Source organism: Hetaerina americana, unplaced genomic scaffold, assembly GCF_022747635.1.
Source record: "Hetaerina americana unplaced genomic scaffold, ioHetAmer1.1.p SCAF_29, whole genome shotgun sequence".
NCBI classification, from domain to species: domain Eukaryota; kingdom Metazoa; phylum Arthropoda; class Insecta; order Odonata; family Calopterygidae; genus Hetaerina; species Hetaerina americana.
In genome coordinates, this window is record NW_027286863.1 from 5,484,335 (window position 1) to 5,503,418 (window position 19,084).

Genomic DNA, 19,084 nt, shown 5'->3' on the forward strand with positions numbered 1-19,084 from the left:
TAATATTGAAACATTTCATTACTTTAATGATGATTTTGGTACAGCAAATAGGTGGTTTACATGTCTTTGAATTAAATTCCCATCAAAGAAGGTAGATATACCCGGATAAAAATGTGTTAAAATTAGCAAATTCAAATTTTGTACACCGATTCTCAAACACTAAAATTTTCATGCATAAATCATAATAATGATATTTTGCAAATATTTATGTACATAATAGTCCCATGATTCAATGTGCATTAAATAAAAATGCATCCATAAACTTGTTATAAACACATTAACAAATCATTCTCAAAAACAATATCTCCAAAATATAAGTCAACAGTCAACCCTTTAATACTTATCAAAATCCATTTACACATTTTTGACCAACCACCAACACAATAGATTATTATGAACATTTAAATCCTTTAATTTTAGGAAATTACAACATTTTTTGAAAATTTAGTACTGAGTGAGTAGTATGACATTTTAGCATTACAAGAATTAATAAATTCTGATCTCTTGTAAAAAGGAAAGCAGCCAAAGGTCAACTTGGTTTATTCCAAAAGGTCAATGACAAAGCAGGAAGAGCAATGGATATTTCACCAATAAAATATTTCATTTCACAAAAGAGGAACAATTATACCTAGCATAAGGCCATTATGCAGCATGCCTCATAAACTAAATTGCTACAAGGGCTGAAAACTCATTCATTTGCCTTGCACTGAAAATACCCACTCTCAACATGGATTTTAATTAGAGGCTAATTGTCAGGCGAATCTTATCCCCAAAAGGGATTTGCTCAAGCCTTCTAATTTCATGCTCATTTTTGCCTAATTTTAGATGGGCTTGGAGCCTCACTGGAGCGGCAAACAGCCACAAAAAGTCATACAACCTCTCTTATTTTTTTTACTTATGAAAATCCTAACATCATGATATATTCATTCTCTCCTTACATCCTAGATTGAACAATTGATGCAAATGAAAAAATCAACATTAAAATGCTCAATATGCATTTGAATTGAAAAATAATCAAATAAACACAATATTCAACCTTTTAAAAAAGATTAACTTTAGAGATGGTACTGTGATGATGCATTGGCAAATAAAGAGGAAAACCTGAATGGGATTTCACATGTGATTCCAATATAACATAATCTCCCTGGGATGACAGTGTAATGAAGCCAGGAGAGGAAAGAGTGAGTGAGCAATGGGACTTGGAATGACATGACAAGGTTTTGGCCATTTGCCAAGTGAATTAATAACAGGTATGATACGGCTTGTGGACTTCTCCTGTTATCCAGCCAAGGGTGAATTATAATTGCTCAATTGGGCATTCAATTTTCTGCTGAAATTCTCCATAACATTAAATATAACATTTAACAAAGCCTTAGAATAACTATTACAAAAATACAACACTGTAGTCAATACAGTGAAGACCACAATGGCCCCTATTATTTGGCTTCATATAGTGAACACACACACACAGGATAAATAATTCAAAACATTACCTCCCATGCCTTAAAATGCATTGCAATTGATAACAATAGAAATTAGCAGCAACTGCCAGTAGGTTGGAAGCTCCATCACAGGAATGCTTGTGCTTGATTCGACATTTTAAGTACCGCTCAGCTGTCTGTACCTTCAAATTCCAGTAAGCAGCCAACAGCACCAAAGTATCCCTAAAATTGGATAAAATATTGCACATTTTGATCCATGATGAAAATAAAAGGAAATGAATATATACAGTAAAGAAAACAGTCCTAAATATGTATACACACAGTGAATGAGATTAAGCACACTCAAACCTCTTTCCTGGATAAAATAACCAGAATTCATAACTTCAACCGCTTCATATCAAAGAGACTAACAATATGCAAAAACGTTTAGTCATTCAACAATCTATCCATAAGATTAATCTAATCTATCTAATCATTAATATATAAATCTATCTAATCATTAAATCACTTGAAAGTAATTTTCTGGACAATATTTACTACAAGTTAAAACAGCATTATAATTATTACTCTAATTGCAACCTATCTGTGTGTGTTGAGACTGAACATGTAAGAAGCTTATATTTAAGGATTTGGAAATTGACACCTGAATACACTGCCACTTAATGCTTTAACAATTGAATGAATGCCACCTTATGCTTAGTGTCGATGTGATTGCTATGCACCTCAAAGAAACAAATGACCAATTTCACCATTTCTTAACATTTGAATACCTATTGAATATCTCCACAATTGGTTGTATTCAGAACCATTTGCAAGAACTGTATTGGTCATTTTCATTTGCTAACAATGGATATCTGTAACTAATCAGGATGTCCCGAATCAAGATTACCTGCCTTGGAAAAATAGGAAAATGGTTTGTATTAGAGGAAACAACATTTGGAGAATTCTGCACAAAAATCAATAACATATAAACATTTTATCCTGCTGTGATCAGAATATCATAAAAAGTTTATGAATTTTTTTCTAAATTTTGCACTGATTTATACGGTGGGGTTACCTAATTTTAAAGCTGAAGATATGTAAATGCAAAAAGATTGAAAAAAGCCAGTGGGTAGTGTTTCGTCTAATTTTGTAATAATAATTACAATAAATTTTATTTGCCCAAAGATCATATAAAAATACCAGACAATAAAACTCATCATTGTAAAATACATGGTTCTAACTACTCTGGAAATAATTACATGATGAAACATGAAAACAAGGTCCACTACGACAACCACATATCACATGGTGAATCAAATACTTTAAGGATTGGATAATAGAACTGAAACTTTAGGATTATTTTTCGATTTCAGTAAAGCTTTTGACTTCGTCAATCATCAGTTACTCCTATATAAACTGAAATGCTATGGTATAAGAGGCACACCCTACAAATGGATTGAATCTTATCTAAGTGAACGGCATCAGTATGTTGAGCTCTCAAGAAATGGCTCCAAATTTGTTCCTCTTGGTAGAGAAGTAACACTGGGTGTTCCCCAGGGTTCTGTACTTGGTCTTATTTTATTTTTAATCTATATCAATGATATCCCAGACAAGCTTCAGTTCATTAAGGGGATAGACCCAATACTGTATGCTGATGATACAAATATCATTGTGTCAGCCTCCTCAGTAGACAGTTTGACAGAAAGAGCAGCTGAAGTAGCTCAGATTTTCAATGAATTGTGTATTCATAACTTTCTAAAACCCAATATTAACAAGTCCAGCCTGATTTATTTAACTAATAAAAAGAAAGTTTCATCTGCAATCTCAGTAGATGTAGAAGGTGTGAGCATTCCCCAAAATTCCAGTACCCAATTCCTGGGAGTAATCCTGCATAGAAACATGTCTTGGGAGGAACACATTTTCAAATTACGTAGCAAGTTAAGCTCCCTATGCTTCCTTATTAGAAATATTAGATATTCTGTAAATTTAGAGGTCCTTCTATCCATTTACTATGGTGAATTTTGATGGTTTCTGGCGTAACTTTATGGAACCGATTCATTATAAATAAATGAAAGGACTAACTTTGTAGTTCCACACAAACGATTTATTCACACGACCCGGATTTCAAAGTAAAACATCATCATCATGGTGAATTTTATTCTCGTGTTACTTTCAGTATCCTCTTCTGGGGTTCCTCTCCCCATGTAGGCATAATCTTCAAAATCCAAAAGAGGATTATACGTATTATGAGCAATGCTCCTTGCGATTCACCATGTAAACCTCTCTTCAAAACACTTGGTTTATTACCAGTACCTTGCATATATATATTTAATGTCATCTTACATGCAAAGGGTAATATTTCCCAGTACAAGTCCAACCACAATTATCATAGTCACCATACAAGGACCTGCAATGTCACTGGTCACTGGCATCAGGTTTCCAACCCCGTAAACCCTGAGTGCGTGTGTGTTTGCAACTTGCGAGGGTCAATTTGTTCTGCAAATACCTGAGCGAGGGAGTAATTGTTATAACTATTTATTTTATATTTCATTTGTCTGAGTGACAGGTCACTGGCGTCAGGCTTCCCGTCCCATAAACCCTGAGTGCGTGTGTGTTTGCGATTCACGACGGTCAATGTGCCTACATATACCAGAGTGATTGAGTGGTTGCTATAGATTTCTCGCTCCCTGTAACCCCCCTCCTTTAATTCCACCTATTAGTGCCCTTAAGAGTACGGCTTTGGGTTTTTATATTCATTCCATTCATTCGGCCGTAGTACGTTCTATATCTCTTTATTAGCCCCAAAAATTTCGGAGTGTAAGAGAACGCCTCAATTGCTTAACTAGCTAAAGCACTCGGCCGGGCATTGAGGGATCCTGGTTTGGATTCTGGTCAATGCGAATGATTTTTACACTCTGAAATTGCTGCAGCTCAGAGTTGATTAAAATATAATTGGACTCTAATAGCATTTAGAATTCTCCGATAATTTCTTTATTATTTCAGCCAACAAATTATGGCTTTGTGGTTGCCTTACAATTAGTTACTACTAATAACTGAGTTTATAAATTCCTAATAATTCAATGCAACAATTTGAGAGTGTAAAATCATTCACCTTGACCGGGAATGATTTTTACACTCTGAAATTGTTGCATTGAAATGCACATTAGCAGATGACTCTGTGAAAAGTTACTGTTGCGGCATCTCCCGCAGTTTCTTTGGAATTTTTCCCAATAATTCAGATTAGGAAGGGATGGTTTCTTGATGGACTCTTGAACTTCATACAACTATACTGCTAAGCCCTAGCTAGCATGACAGAAAATATATTTATATCTTACTACTGATTATCATTATTTATTCTTTAGCTTTGCATGCATTCCCTCCCCCTAATTCCATTCAAAATGCTCATTGTTTCCCTCCCTCTTGATCACTTTCCCATCATTCTCCCCTCTATTACTGTCCACTGCATACTCTTGTCTTGCCTTCCTCTTACTTTCACCCAACAGTCATCTCTCTTTCACTGCCATTTTTAGAACTTCAGCATTTGTTTTCCTTTCTGCACAATTTATTTCCTCTATTCTTCTCTACACACAAATCACAAAAGCCTCCAGTCGATGCTTATCCTCTTACCAAAACGACCAAGTTTTCAAACCATAAACACTACACTCCATATCAGAGTTTTTACCAGTCAATTCTTAACATCTTTACATGAGGTACTAGTCATTAACTCCTGCCTCTTTGCAAATGCTTCTTTACCTAATTTAATTGTTCTTTTAATGTCCCTACTACTCTACTCATCCTCCTCCAATACACATACCGAATAGCTGAACTATCCTGCCAATTCTAGTTAATGTCCTCTACTTAAATATTTAGCATAGCTTTCCTATTTCTTGAGTATCCCATTAGCTTCATATTCTTATGAATAACTCTCATCCCATATCTATTACACTAGTTCTGCAATGCAGTAAGTAATGATTGCCACCCTTCGGTGGACTGACTAATAAGCACTCGATCATCTGCAATTGTAACTGATTTAAGGAGTTCCCTACCTACTTTCCCTCCAGGTCATCCCACACCTCCCTTTTAATTTTCTCTGCATACATATTGAAAAAAAACAAATGGTCATCCCTATCTTTCTATCTGACCTAGTACCGCCTACCCCGGATTTCTATTCACCATCCACACCTGTATTCTCTGACATATACACAGGTTCTGAATAAGTTATCTATCTTTCCAGTCTACTTCCTTTCTTCTGAAAAATAACCCAGCTCACATTTAACACTGACTTTTAATTCTTGTTTAAATACTACAAAGAACGACTGCACTGCTTTTAGGGGTTAATTGGTAGATTTAAGTTCAGATTATCATGCATCATCACTCACCATATGCATATATTGGAATATCCAAGTAATTGTTTGCACAGTCCTCAGTGCAGTTATTTTCAGCATCAGTATGAGGAATGTTGCTTGATATGTTTGATAATAATTGGTTGAAAGAACCGGTCACATTGTAACAATTTTTAGTTGAGTGTGTAGATGCTGTAATCTCTGTACTAGAATTAGCACCTTTCTTCAAAAGCCAGTTTTCAATATTTCCATGAGTACATATTTGAGTGGATATGATATCTGAGGTAACAACAAGCAAAGTATCTCTGAAAGAAATAGCTCCTCTGATGGAATCACTCAGTGCAGAAACAACTTTCATGGTTCTCATAATATCATCATAACTGACCAATACCTACCTAAGGGGACAATGATGAAAATGTTTTCAGAATTATAATTATTATACAGAGAAACAACTCATAAAGGATGAAAGCATCACTGTGAGAAAGTTTTTCACCAACCTACCACCATAAAATAGCCATTGGGATTAATATTTAAAATTTGTCAGGACACACAATACTGCTCATGGGTCCAAAGCAATGGGCTTAAGGTTATTCAATAAACTTCCCCATGAAATCAAATTCGAAACAAAAGTACCTGTTTTCAAGAAAAAGCTGTTTAACCTTTTAAAAAATAATATGTTCTATTCTGTAAATGAATACCTGGAATTGTCGCTACGCATCAATTCTGGCTTAACCAATTAATATGTAATTATACTAGTGTATTGGTATGTGTGTGTGTGTATATATATATATATATGTATACATATATATGTATACATATATATGTATACATATATATGTATACATATATATATGTATACATATATATGTATACATATATATATGTATACATATATATACATATATATATATATATATATATATATATATATATATATATATATATATATATATATATATATATATACATATATACATATATACATATATACATATATACATATATACATATATACATATATACATATATACATATATACATATATATATATATATATATATATATATATATATATATATACACACATATATATATACACATATATATATAAATATATATATATATATATATATATATATATATATATGAGTAACCTCAAAAGGTTTCCAAACCCGTAAACCCTGAGTGCGTGTGTGTTTGCAACTTGCGAGGATCAATTTGTTCTGCAAATACCTGAGCGAGGGAGTAATTGTTATAACTATTTATTTTATATTTCATTTGTCTGAGTGACGGGTCACTGGCGTCAGGCTTCCCGCCCCGTAAACCCTGAGTGTGTGTGTGTTTGTCATTTATGTGCCGACAGAATGTACATCTTGCTGATGGTATGTAAAAATTTTTAGTTTGAGATGGCAACTACCAAAGAATTACAGTTACGGATTCCTTCTGCTCTTTGAGGGGTATAGATAAACATATTCCATTACATTTTATGTGCATTAAGAATAATAACATCTCACACACGACATCATTAATGGGCATGGAAAAGGGGACCATTTGGTCTCAATTTCGCCCAAATAAAGACCTCTATCTATCTATTATTGTGTTTCAAAATGAGGGCATGACCACAATCAACAAACAATGCACTCATTCTAAGTGCATGTACTAAAGAGTTGGCATATACATGAAAAATGTTGCCAGAATAAACACTGATTACCCTCATCCCCATAGCAATGCAAAAATAAGATTTGAGACAAGAGTTTTGTGGAGCATAAGAAACACATTTTACTTGGGTCATTCCAACAGTTATAATTTTTCAAATTACACTTCACTTACGCTACTGCTTACTAGCTAATTCATCAGAGAGACATTATTTTGCACACCCTTAGTACCATATGAGGATAATCTCAGAATTACCTGATCCAACAAAGAAAACACAAATATTTTAGAAAAAAATAAAATTATTTTTCAACATAATCTCCTTTCAGCTCTATACACTTTTCCCCGGGTTCGATACCCTTTTCATAATATGAACTCTCTTGCTCCTCAAAATAGCCATTAACTGCCGACATCACTTCTTCACGGTTGGAAAATCTTTGACCATCGAGCCATTTTTTCAAGTTTGCGAACAGAAAATAATTCAAGGGGGCTAAATCTGGTGAATAGGGTGCATGAGGTAGCAATTCAAACTTTAATTCATGAATTTTGGCCATTGCAATAACGGATTTGTCATCTGGTGCATTGTCTTGATAAAACAAAACCCTCTTCTTAGCCACATGCCTTTGCTTGATTTCCTCACTTAAACGTAGCAATACGTTCACATAAAACTCGCTGTTGAAAGTTTTCCCTTTTTCAAAATAGTCAATGAAAATTGTTCAATGTGCATCCCAAAAAACCGGCACCATGACCTTGCCTGCAGATGAAACGGTCTCCGCCTTCTTTGGAGGCGGTTCTCCCTTTTGAATCCATTGTTTTAATTGTTCTTCTGTCTCGGGTGTCAAGTAACGGACCCATGTTTCACCCATGGCTATGAAATGGCACAAAAATTCTGCTTTGTTGCTATGAAAGTATGCTAAACACTCAATTGAAACATCTTCACGACATTGGTTTGGCTCGAGTGTGAGCAAACGCGGCACCCATCTTGCACACAGCTTTCTCATGTCCAAATTTGCAGTTAATTTGCGATGTACCACCATTTTTGAAATTCTTACTATGCCTGCTGGCTCGCTAGATCACTTTCAGTGGACGATCATCCAGGATCACTTTGTGGATTTTATTCACCGTTTGTTAAGTCGTCACCTCATTTTGTCGACCAATGCGATGCTGGTCTTGACAGCTCGTACGGCCTCGTTTAAACTCTGCCACACAATATTTTACTGTTGTAAAGGAAGGAGCAGACTCACCCAGAGTAGAATCCAGTTTAGCTTTTATACTGATTGGGCTGAGGCCTTTCAAATAAAAGTACTGTATCACATAACAATGACCAATTTTCTCCATTTTCACAAATTCATTGAAAATTTTCCCTATTGATGGCTGCCAAACAAATACTAAACAACGTGGTTTCTTCAAACTCGAAAAATATGCATTATAGATTGCGTACTTTCTAATACAGTGATATTTTCCAAAAAACTACAGCCATCACTAGGTCAGGCCGGGTACTTCTGGGCCTTCGTATGTAACTTTGAGAGAAGCCGTACCCTTGCTGGCATTTTAATTCATCAATTACCTTCCTTCCCCTCACTAAATCTAACCCATATAGTTTGATTTCCAATCTACTTTTGACTCCTGTTGGAAGGCGCATCAGGGGATCCTTGAGATGAATGGGTATCCCAATGAATACACATTTCAGAGCAATGGAGAAAAACCATTCACCTGTATTAAATGGTCCAGGGCCTGAGATCAATTTTGAAAAAACATCAAAAGAGAAGCAATACTGCCCTAGTTTGATAAGAGAGGCAATTGAGAGAGTATAAACACAAGAAAACTTAAACCGAGAAGATGGATGTACACTACATTCTTCATGGAGAATGGTCTCCAGCAACCAACCAATTACAAGGGCAGCGATCAGATGGAATGGCCCGACGATACTTGCTGCAATGTTCATGAAACTGTAATCTATTCACGGTTATAAATGCATTGAGAGCTCAACAAATAAGAACAACTTATCAAACAAAAAATTGCTGATTCACTGATTGTGCATTAATGATGTGAGCACATGAAGTTCCTGATTTTACCACCCATCGGCGGCAGACAATTTTCAATTATAGGAGTGGTCGTTGGGCTCTCAGGATGTTTCAAGTTATTTTTCATTGTAAACATAAAGCAGAAAGGTTACATGACGATATCTACACTTTTACTAACATGCGCACTCATTGCCTTTGGGCTAGCCACCAAACGTTTCCTTATCATGAAATGTGCCCGCGCATGGGATGACATGATTTGTTCTAGACTGTGATAGACTGGATAATGGGTAAAGCCAAAGAAAAGAAGTGAACAAATATTCACCCTCTTTACCAAACAGGAGTTAGCGGGTAGAGTTAGCTCACTGGGTTCTGGCACTGACCAAGTAAGTCATGGGTGCACGGAGATTTCTAACTACCTTTTGACGACCCCATTCAAAATGCAAGCGGGGTAATTTTATGGCAATTTTGTGAAATTAAATTTATGGGAAGAATCAATCCCAATCAGTCGTACTCTTACTCGTTAGAGTACAGCTGGGGTTGATTCTTCCCATAATATTCATATGGTCTTAGTTACCGTTCGCTTCATACATTGTGAAACTAAATGTTGGCAGAGGGAATGAGCAGCATAATGTAGAACACCATCTAAAGGATAAGTACCTATATAATTACATTCCCCAATTTTGAAGGCAACTCTGTAGTTCTCCAATTCCAGGGCAATAGTAAACATGACTCCCTGACGGCATGCAACCTTTGACGGAAATCAATTTACTGGACCACACTGCAATCCCAAGATTTTACGCTCATCGCCTTAGTGTGATAGTGGTGCATGATGTGCTTTGTAATGTGAAGTTACGTACTCACCTCATGCTCCAGGAAGAGAGCTTTCAGTGTTCCTTTGGACCAGTAATCCATGGCATGTGCCAGCAGCTTCATCGAGATTGGATTCACCCGAAGGAAGTTCCCCACAAATACTACCTGTTGAGTAAATTTTTTAAAGAATAACTAATGCAAAAAATAGAATAATAATTATACTATGCATTTTTCAGGGCAAAATACTCACCCTTTCAATTTTCTCATTCAGGGCGCACATCCTGGCAATAGACCCAATGTTATTGGTGATGGTCACTAGAGTTGCTCTGGCTAGATCTTCCTTCGACACCATTGCTCTTTTCTCCTTGGAATTCATGTGGCCAAAACTGTGAACAGCAAGGAAACTTTTATACAATTATTAGCATCAAAACAGAATCAACAATATGATAAGCTAATGTCTAGATATTACAACAAAGGGCAAAAACCATGGCTCAAATGTAATGATATTAACAACAGGCAGAGCACCTTGATTAAAGGTTTACTCATTAATGCAGTTCGAATTGCAAAATAGAAGTTTTCACACATATTGGCATGGGTTAAAAAAATAAGTTAATAACAAACTGCAAAACTGAAATTTAGGTGAATGATGACGAATGTTCTACCTCTTGCAACAGCTACTTTCTAATTTTAAAAAGTTTGTACTTCACAGTTGAAATGATAATAAATTAATGTCCAATAAATTAGGTTTCATAATTTGTATATTTCATAGCACATGATTTCACTTTTGAGATTCACAAGGTGCTAGGACTGAGACAATGACCTGAGCACACCAGAAGACTTAATACAATTCCAAAGGAATTGTGGGAGTGCTCGGAGTGCATTATGACAAGGGGGCTGAACTATTCCTGTGAAGATATAAGTCAGACATGTAGGCAATCTTTGCTTAAATCGTGGATAAATCATCTCATTTTTACAAAGAATTTCTATGCAATAGAGCAAAAAAAAACGTTATGAAAGCACAGCTGCCCTAAGTAAAATAAAATCATTTTTACTGCCTAGGTCAGTTATATCAAAAAGGTCAGATAAAGACACAAGGGTTATACTAAATGATTCAGATTACCCAAACGTCCTACCATTGGCTGCTAACACCCATTCAACTTCCCCTTCCCTCTCTCCTCATCTTTAAACGTTTTGCAAAAGAGTGCAGCGTGTATTAATGCTAGTAGAGTGAGATCAAGATTCATGTTGTCAACAATAATTAGTTAGATATCCTGAGCAATCCATTATATGAAGTGACGAACCACGCATGCCATGAACATTCAATTACGACAACACCATATCACAGTTTTAAGTCATGGTGCTGGCTCAACTGATATCAATTTAAACAACTCTTACATGCCATACAAATTATGACACAGAAAATGTTGCAGTTAAATATTTTGATTGAAAAATCTGAGTAACAAATAAATTATTTGATTTACATATGCTGTAGCATAGAAAAACCTTTCAATGGTCATGTGATACCCCCAACATGAGTCTTGATTCCCATCTCAGACAAGTTAGAAACAATGCACGTGGATAGATTTGTGAAAAATAAGAAATTAGGAATATATACATAAATGTTATATAAATAAGTTAATTTTTGAATTTCTTGATATGTAAAATGCTAAAGAAACAAAAGAGCCAGAACCAGAAAACAAAATAAATCTTTTTTTCACCTTTTACAGTTCCAAATGCAAATAATTTATTCAAGAAATGCTAAGTGGAATGCTCTCCATCACTCATGCTATGTCCTTCAGAGGGTTTTGAGAAGGAAGTGGTTGGCAGGTCTTATGACTCCCATACATGTATTCAGCTGTGACAGGTTTTAGTCTTTCGTGAATTCCACCCATGACTGGTTTCACCACACATCTTTATGGCCAAATCCATATTTCCATTACATCCTCTTTCTTACTTCAGGTGGACAGAAGGCAATGCTCTCAGCAGAATCAAGGTGCTGCCCTGATTCGGGAATCTGGGCACCATCTCGGTTCAGCACACATCACACTAACCCACTATTTGATCTCATAATCACAGCCACCCTGAAAGGAGTCCCCCCAGTAGAGATTAAAATAATATTGATGAGTGAAGGAGCATGGTACATCAGAGCCCTACCTGCTAGCAACCAAATCCCCAGGCAATCCGAATCGACCATAGTCTCCACCATAGATATCCTTCACCAGTTTGTCCACCCGAGTGTTGTCACCTCCCGCAGCAAGGCATATTGCCTCTTCAAAGGAGTTGCACCCCGTTAGCAAGCAACACAGCCCAAGGAATGTACCACCACCTAAACTACAAGAAGAAAAACAGTTGACTTAGTACCGCATCCATGAAAATATGCACTCAAGGTACAAAAATACTTGATGGGAAGACAGGAGTGATCCGGAAGGGATAGCAAAAACTAAATCAGTACAACAGCATATCTTGAAGAGCATCTATAACTTATCTATGAAATAAAGACAAAAGGCTCAAGATAATGCTATACCACAACAAAAAGGACCAATTTTTATCACATTTCAGAAGTATCTAATTAAAATTATCTCCTAAATAATATGCTGAGAAAAAATATGTTAAATTATACTTAAATTATCAATTAAGGTCAATCTATATTTTCATTTAAGCATTACATATAAATAAAAGAAAAATATGTGCTCAAGAGAAGCACTTACCTTGTTCCTGATATTCTTTTGTAAGAATATGGACCATACACGGCTAGAATACTAACTCCGGACCCAATGTTCACAATCTAAAAATTTCCAAAAAATTATTTTAGATGATGTACAAAAAATTAAATCCACTGACTTCTCTCATAATAAAAAATGTTAATTCTATAATAATACTAGTGCGCAGTCTCAATACTAGTTCTCAATTAGGATTAAAGTACATAAAGAGAAATTTCAAAGAGAAACATAAAATACCATCAAGTTCATTGGTTACACTTGAAAACACGGAAAGCCCTGCTCACAAAAAAATCCGATAATGGTATGACAGCAGGATTGAATTCCAAAGAAACTGCGGGAGATGCCGCAACAGTAACTTCTAACGGAGTCATCCGCTAGTATGAATTGAAGGCGGATAATATGCTCCCTAATAAAAATATAAATACTATGTTTTAACTATAAATTTATAAGCTACTTAAATATAACACACACTGAATTTGTCACCCAGATACCAGGATAGCGGGTATATTTTTTCAAATAATGTATATTATTATGTGGGCGTTAATAATACTGACCAAGAAGGGATACGGATGGCTGAAATCGTAGTAACACTTCTCACAATGATCATCTTCGGTGGGGTTTGACCAAAAGTAGCATTCTCGTGGGTTATTCGTCTCAATGTATAGCATTCCTTTTATCAATGAGTCCAACTCATCAAATTTCCTTAGCCGCATGTTCACTTCCTGCGATAAAACATATACCCAATGATTATTACTCACAGCCTAGCGAAACATTACGCTAAAGAGCTTATAGTTTCAAAATCGAAAGCGCACGAAGTTGGAATATGATGATAATTTTTCGTTTTCAGTAGCTCCCCTCCAAATCAAATGCTGTTATCATACTTGAGTGACTTCACTAGTAAAATACTAAGTAAAATTGTTTGTACATAAAAACGACATTAAACAGGACTTTTTTGCTAACAGAATAAGATAGTTTCACGAGGGTGGCATTTCTGCAAACCTCTCGTTTCACAACATCATCCTATCCATACATCAACAACTTACTTTTCTAAAATTGTCTTCAAATTTATAGGCACCACCACCAGTAGCACACACTGTGGTCACGAGATTAGCCATTCCCTTCGACTTGGCCAACTCCAAGAATGTGTCCATTTCACTCGTTGGGAATCGTATAAAGTGGAGGGCACCTGTCCGTCGTCGAATAACAACATTGTCCATCTGTTGAGAGTCCGCAAGGAATTCACATTCTTTTAAATGCAAATATTTCTATCAATGTCTGAACCATTAATACCCTTAAAAATCATCCAACAACATACACTCAATCGAAGATAATTATCTTACCTCTAAATGGATATCCCGATGTCCAGTTTTACCGTAGGCTGAATTTTTTGTCAGATAACGTCGAATATTTTTTACTGTCTCAACTTCGGCATCAGCTTCATCAGGAGTGATATCTTTTGGTTCAAAGTAGACTAGCTTTGATAAAGTTCCACCGATGTCCATACCGAACCACGGCATAGCTGTTGGTATAAAAATTTGATTACCTTCTGAAATACATCACAAATGTTCACTGTTGAGAAGGAAAGAAGTCTGAAATTAACTCACATGGAACCTCACTTCTATCTTCAATCTCCACCGACCCATTCATAACATTAAAAGGTGTATGAGCCATTACTACGACGGCAAAATTTTCGCTCTAACTAGGAATACCCACTATGACATGATATCTTGACTTAAAATAATAGAGCTTCTCCAGCTAACCCTTCACGACACAAAAAATTGCTCCAAGTTACCACGCAGGGTGACAGCTACCGTTTAGAACACTTGATTCACAGACACTGACATCAAATAAAATAAGAACCGCAGAGCACATTCTCCTTCGATTCAATTAAAAAACAGGCAACAGTACTATCTTTTTCTCCACATTGCGCAATTCCCATGCAGTGGGGCATAACCTTTATAAAATTATACAAAGTGAAAGATCTTATGAAATTCTACATTTAATTCAAGATGTTCGCACCAAAAATGATTTCACTTTATGTCATCCTTAACTTCACTTTTGACTACAACACAACAACACGTACCACTACCACCTCACACTCTCCGACCGCAGACTAAATGACGTCTTCTGCTACCGCTTGATAATATAGATTGTAAGCCGCGCAGAGGGCACCACAGGGCAGAGGGTGAATTTAAATTAAGAATGCCTCCGCTCACTTCGGATTCTTTATATTCACCACTTATGACCTTTAAAAAATATTTAAATGTTCAATAAGGACTTAACAAAATGCTAATAAGGTCAAAAAATCTAAAAATTGGTTCAATGCGACACCCTTTGGACGAATGCAACTGCGCATTGAATGTTCGAAATATCTGCGGGAAAAAATGGGAAATCGGAACAATACTACTGTGTAATAAGATGATGGCACTAAAATTTACCTGAATCAGCAAATTTAATAAAATCTGAAGTTTATGTTAACATGAAATATATAGGTCAATACTTCTGCTTTGCGACATTTTGCCGAGAAACTGTGCTGCCCTCTGATGCCCTTTTATTACATTTAAATATTGTTTTTCAACTGTCAGCAATCGTATACAAACCCAAATATAGTAGTGATAACACAAAGTACGTAGATTTATTAACTGAAATTCTATTTGTCAGGTCCTGTAATTCAGAAGATTAATTATAATTGTTCGCTATGAAATTCTGAGAAAATGGAAGGAAAACCAGCCGCTAAAGATAGCATTTTCCCGGAATGCTGGAACGACGATGTTCGAATGAATTCGTTATTTGCTCCGTTTAGAAAACGTTCTGTTAATCCTTTAGATTGGGACTCAAAACTTAAGTTTTGGAAGTCTTTAATAGAAGCCTGGTGCCATCAAAACCGACAGCCAGTTTTCACCGTTACTGAAATTATAAAGGCATTCGAAAGAAATGGAAGAAGAGCCCTTTGCCTGCCTGATGTGGCGATCGAGATAATAAGGTATGTGCAAGTATTTATTCATTAATGTCTTACGAATATATCACATTGTTGTGAGAAATCACAGCCTACCATTTCGATGTACCAATAATTGTTGGACTATTGCGAACTTGGAAAAAGTTTTACTTGGATCTTCAGGACAAATACATAGTGAATTGGCGTCACTCCGTCAGTAGAAGCTGAGTAATAAATGCTTCGCATGCAAGGGCACGGTAGTTTGATATATATTTTTATATATTTACGCGAAATGAAACAGAGTTTGCTTGGTGGTAGGTAATGTCTCCGGAGTGTGGTATCTCTTGATTTTCCCGGCTGGACTGCAGCATATTACACCAGGGCGTGAAATTTTCCCGTAAATATGCGTAGAAAAGCTATAACTTGAAGGTCAGAAATTACCCTTCCTCTTCGTACTCGTATTCTATGCATGATTAATCCTCTCTAAGATCGATTAAGTGTCATATAAATGAACAGTTTTCTAAAAAACCGTTAATATCGAAGAAGTATAGCTTAGATTTTACGTGCCCTAATTAAAGTGCTAAAATCCACATATTTGATGCTAGTCATCATATATTGTGCAAACACTTTATATAGTATCCTATTATAGGATAAAGTGTCGGGCTACCAACTGGACGACCTGGGTTCAATGTCGTAGGATTCCTCTGGGCAGGCAGTCTCAGCTTCACCCGTGTTGTATTATTTTTCGCCACCAGATTTTCCTGGGAAGGCACAGACGGCATTGGGAGAGCAGTTGACTCCTGTGTGGGAAAGGAGCTGACTCTTACATGTGTGAATTTCACAAGGCATTCTGTGTAGTACTAGGGGATCCCACATCTATCAAACCAACCTTGGGGTTAATTATATGCATAATTAAATAAAATATTTGTTATAGTGTTTTTTGATTTTTTTGGGGAACAACCTTTTCCCTCCTTTTTATTTTGACTATTTACTAAATGGCATTGTTTGATTCCTGCTGAAAGAGGTAGTTCCAGAGGCTAAATCCCAACACAATTTTGTTCAATTTTATGAATCTTTTTGGCAATACCTACGGCCACAAAATTGGTAAATTAAGTACTGTAATTAAAACGTATCATAATGACAGTTGTCGTGCGATTTGGTGGCTAATCAACATAAAGACAAAAGTGATGGTTCAAATTATGAAAACAATTAAAATGAAACCTGTGGTAAAATAGTTAGTCAACGTTATATTTTTCATGGTTTAAAGGGAAGAAATGATTACATAGAGGTGGTGACAACTGTATAGCACAAATCTCTGTTATACAACCTCAGTGTAGTAACCCAATAATTAAATATTTTTACACCTCATAGAAAAATTTGGTTTGAAGAGCTTGTATCATGTTCATTGTAATCTTACTTCTGTAACCCCTGATAAAAACAAAAAACAATCTCTTAAACTCACCCTCGATGCTCACTGCAGGATATTCTTATTTCGGGAAGGAGCAAGGTTTCAGTGGACGCGATTTTTCTAGATTTTAAGAAAGTCTTCAAAAAAGTACCTCATGGTAAACTACTTGCAAAGCTAGAAGCACTTGGCATAGATAGATCCGGGGTTGGATCAAAGACTTCTTGAATGGTCTGGTGAAAAGAGTAGTGAAAGATGGAGTTAGCTCAAATGCGGTGGAAGTCACTTCGGGTGTTCCCCTGGGAAGTGTCATCGGACCTCTTTTATTCCTACTTTACGTTAACGATATGGACTCCGTAGTCACTGGTAAGATACGTTTATTTGCCGACGATGCAGGGGTTTACCGTGATATCCGTCATCCTGAGGACACAGCAGCTTTATCAGATGACCTTAATGCTATACAGCGCTGGTGCGACACTTGGAAATTAGCATTGAACTAAAAAAAGTGCGTTGTCATAAATGTTAGGAAAAAAGCAATGCCCTTCCGAACGCCTACTGCATTGGGAACACCGAAATGGAATGTATAGACTCAATTAAATACCTAGGCGTTACCCTCACTCACGATCTCTCCTGGGCGAAACACATACGGGGAATATGTGGACAAGCTAACAAAAAATTAAGATTTATCAGGAGAAGCACTAGATAAATGTGATGAAAAGGTCAAAGAGAAATGTTATCTGCCGTTGGTTAGGCTTAATTTAGAATATGCTGCAAGTATATGGGATCCTCACGAATTTGGATTGATTGCCGAATTGGATCGTGTGCAGGGTAGAGGAGCTAGATTTGTAAAACGTTGTTTTGATAAACTTAGTAGCGTATTCAAAATATTAGAGGAACTGGCCTTAGAATTACTGCCGGAGCGAAGGTCAAATTATAATTTGAAGCTCTTGCATAAATTGGACGTACTTCTCTTTAGCAGTGATTTTGAAAATGTATTATTACACCCATCGTTCTACGGTAGGAGAGAGCATATTCATAAAATTTTAAAGATTAAGTGAAGAAGATATAGATTTAAGTTGTCATTTTTTCCACGAACAATAAGGGATCAGAATAATATTGTCCGACCGCAGTAGGGTCATATTCGGGTTTAAATTAGTCTGGTGTGTATTCACCCCCTGCCACATACCCTAGCGGTGGCTTGCTGGGTACTAACTAAAATAATTGATAACCCATTCGATCATATTCTTTTCGCTTACTGTACTTCTCATTGTAGAAAACCTGGAATAATATAACGAGCCTTAAGTTTTCTTTCAAATCGTAAATGCACCAATGTCGAAATTTTGACGGCTTTTAATGTAATCAAAATTAATTACTATACCATATGTCTGCTCATTAACACATCTGAGATAAGCGAAATATATTGCAGAACTGAGGCGCAAGATTCTCTTCAATGAGTATACATTTATAGCAAAATTGGGCTCTGCTATCCTCGTCTCATTCGAGAAAAAATTCAGCCAATTTTCCATCCAGTTTTAAAAGGGAAGATTGGTTTCCTCTCATCTATGCGTTGGCGATACACCTATAATATAACTAATGTGTAATAACTGACCGATTGGTGTTTCGAAAAGATTGAAATAAGGTCAACGGCTGTCACAGCGTACGTGTAAAAGCTACAGATAAAACGAACTCTTCTGTCAGCTCCTGACAGTTGCCAGGAAGAAGAAGGAAGCTTCGAGTCATAAAAAATTCTCAGTATGCAGCATTAAATCC

At 36.1% G+C, this 19,084-nt stretch overlaps 2 protein-coding genes across 3 annotated transcripts in view; one reads left to right on the forward strand and one right to left on the reverse strand.

The window, feature by feature from the left end:
- Positions 1-15,440, reverse strand: fbl (pantothenate kinase 3 fbl). Of its 2 annotated transcripts, XM_071587019.1 has the most exons (10): positions 15,058-15,440; positions 14,579-14,928; positions 14,315-14,493; positions 14,018-14,191; positions 13,529-13,696; positions 12,963-13,039; positions 12,409-12,585; positions 10,505-10,658; positions 10,306-10,419; positions 1-1,664 (listed from the first exon to the last, which is right to left on the reverse strand). In XM_071587019.1, the coding sequence occupies exons 2-10, from the start codon at positions 14,643-14,645 to the stop codon at positions 1,611-1,613; spliced, it is 1,164 nt and encodes a 387-aa protein (XP_071443120.1). In that variant the 5' UTR covers positions 14,646-14,928; positions 15,058-15,440; the 3' UTR covers positions 1-1,610. The 2 variants fall into 2 exon arrangements, with proteins under 2 accessions (XP_071443120.1, XP_071443121.1); XM_071587020.1 differs by having other exon boundaries at positions 10,505-10,640; positions 14,579-15,427.
- Positions 15,441-15,565: 125 nt separating this feature from the next.
- The window catches only part of LOC139689917 (charged multivesicular body protein 7), a 117,509-nt gene continuing 113,990 nt past the window's right edge, over positions 15,566-19,084 (forward strand). The window contains exon 1 of the mRNA XM_071587041.1: positions 15,566-15,957. Within this exon, the coding sequence (XP_071443142.1) occupies positions 15,689-15,957 (269 nt within the window). The 5' untranslated portion in view covers positions 15,566-15,688. The remainder of the gene's footprint in view (positions 15,958-19,084) is intronic.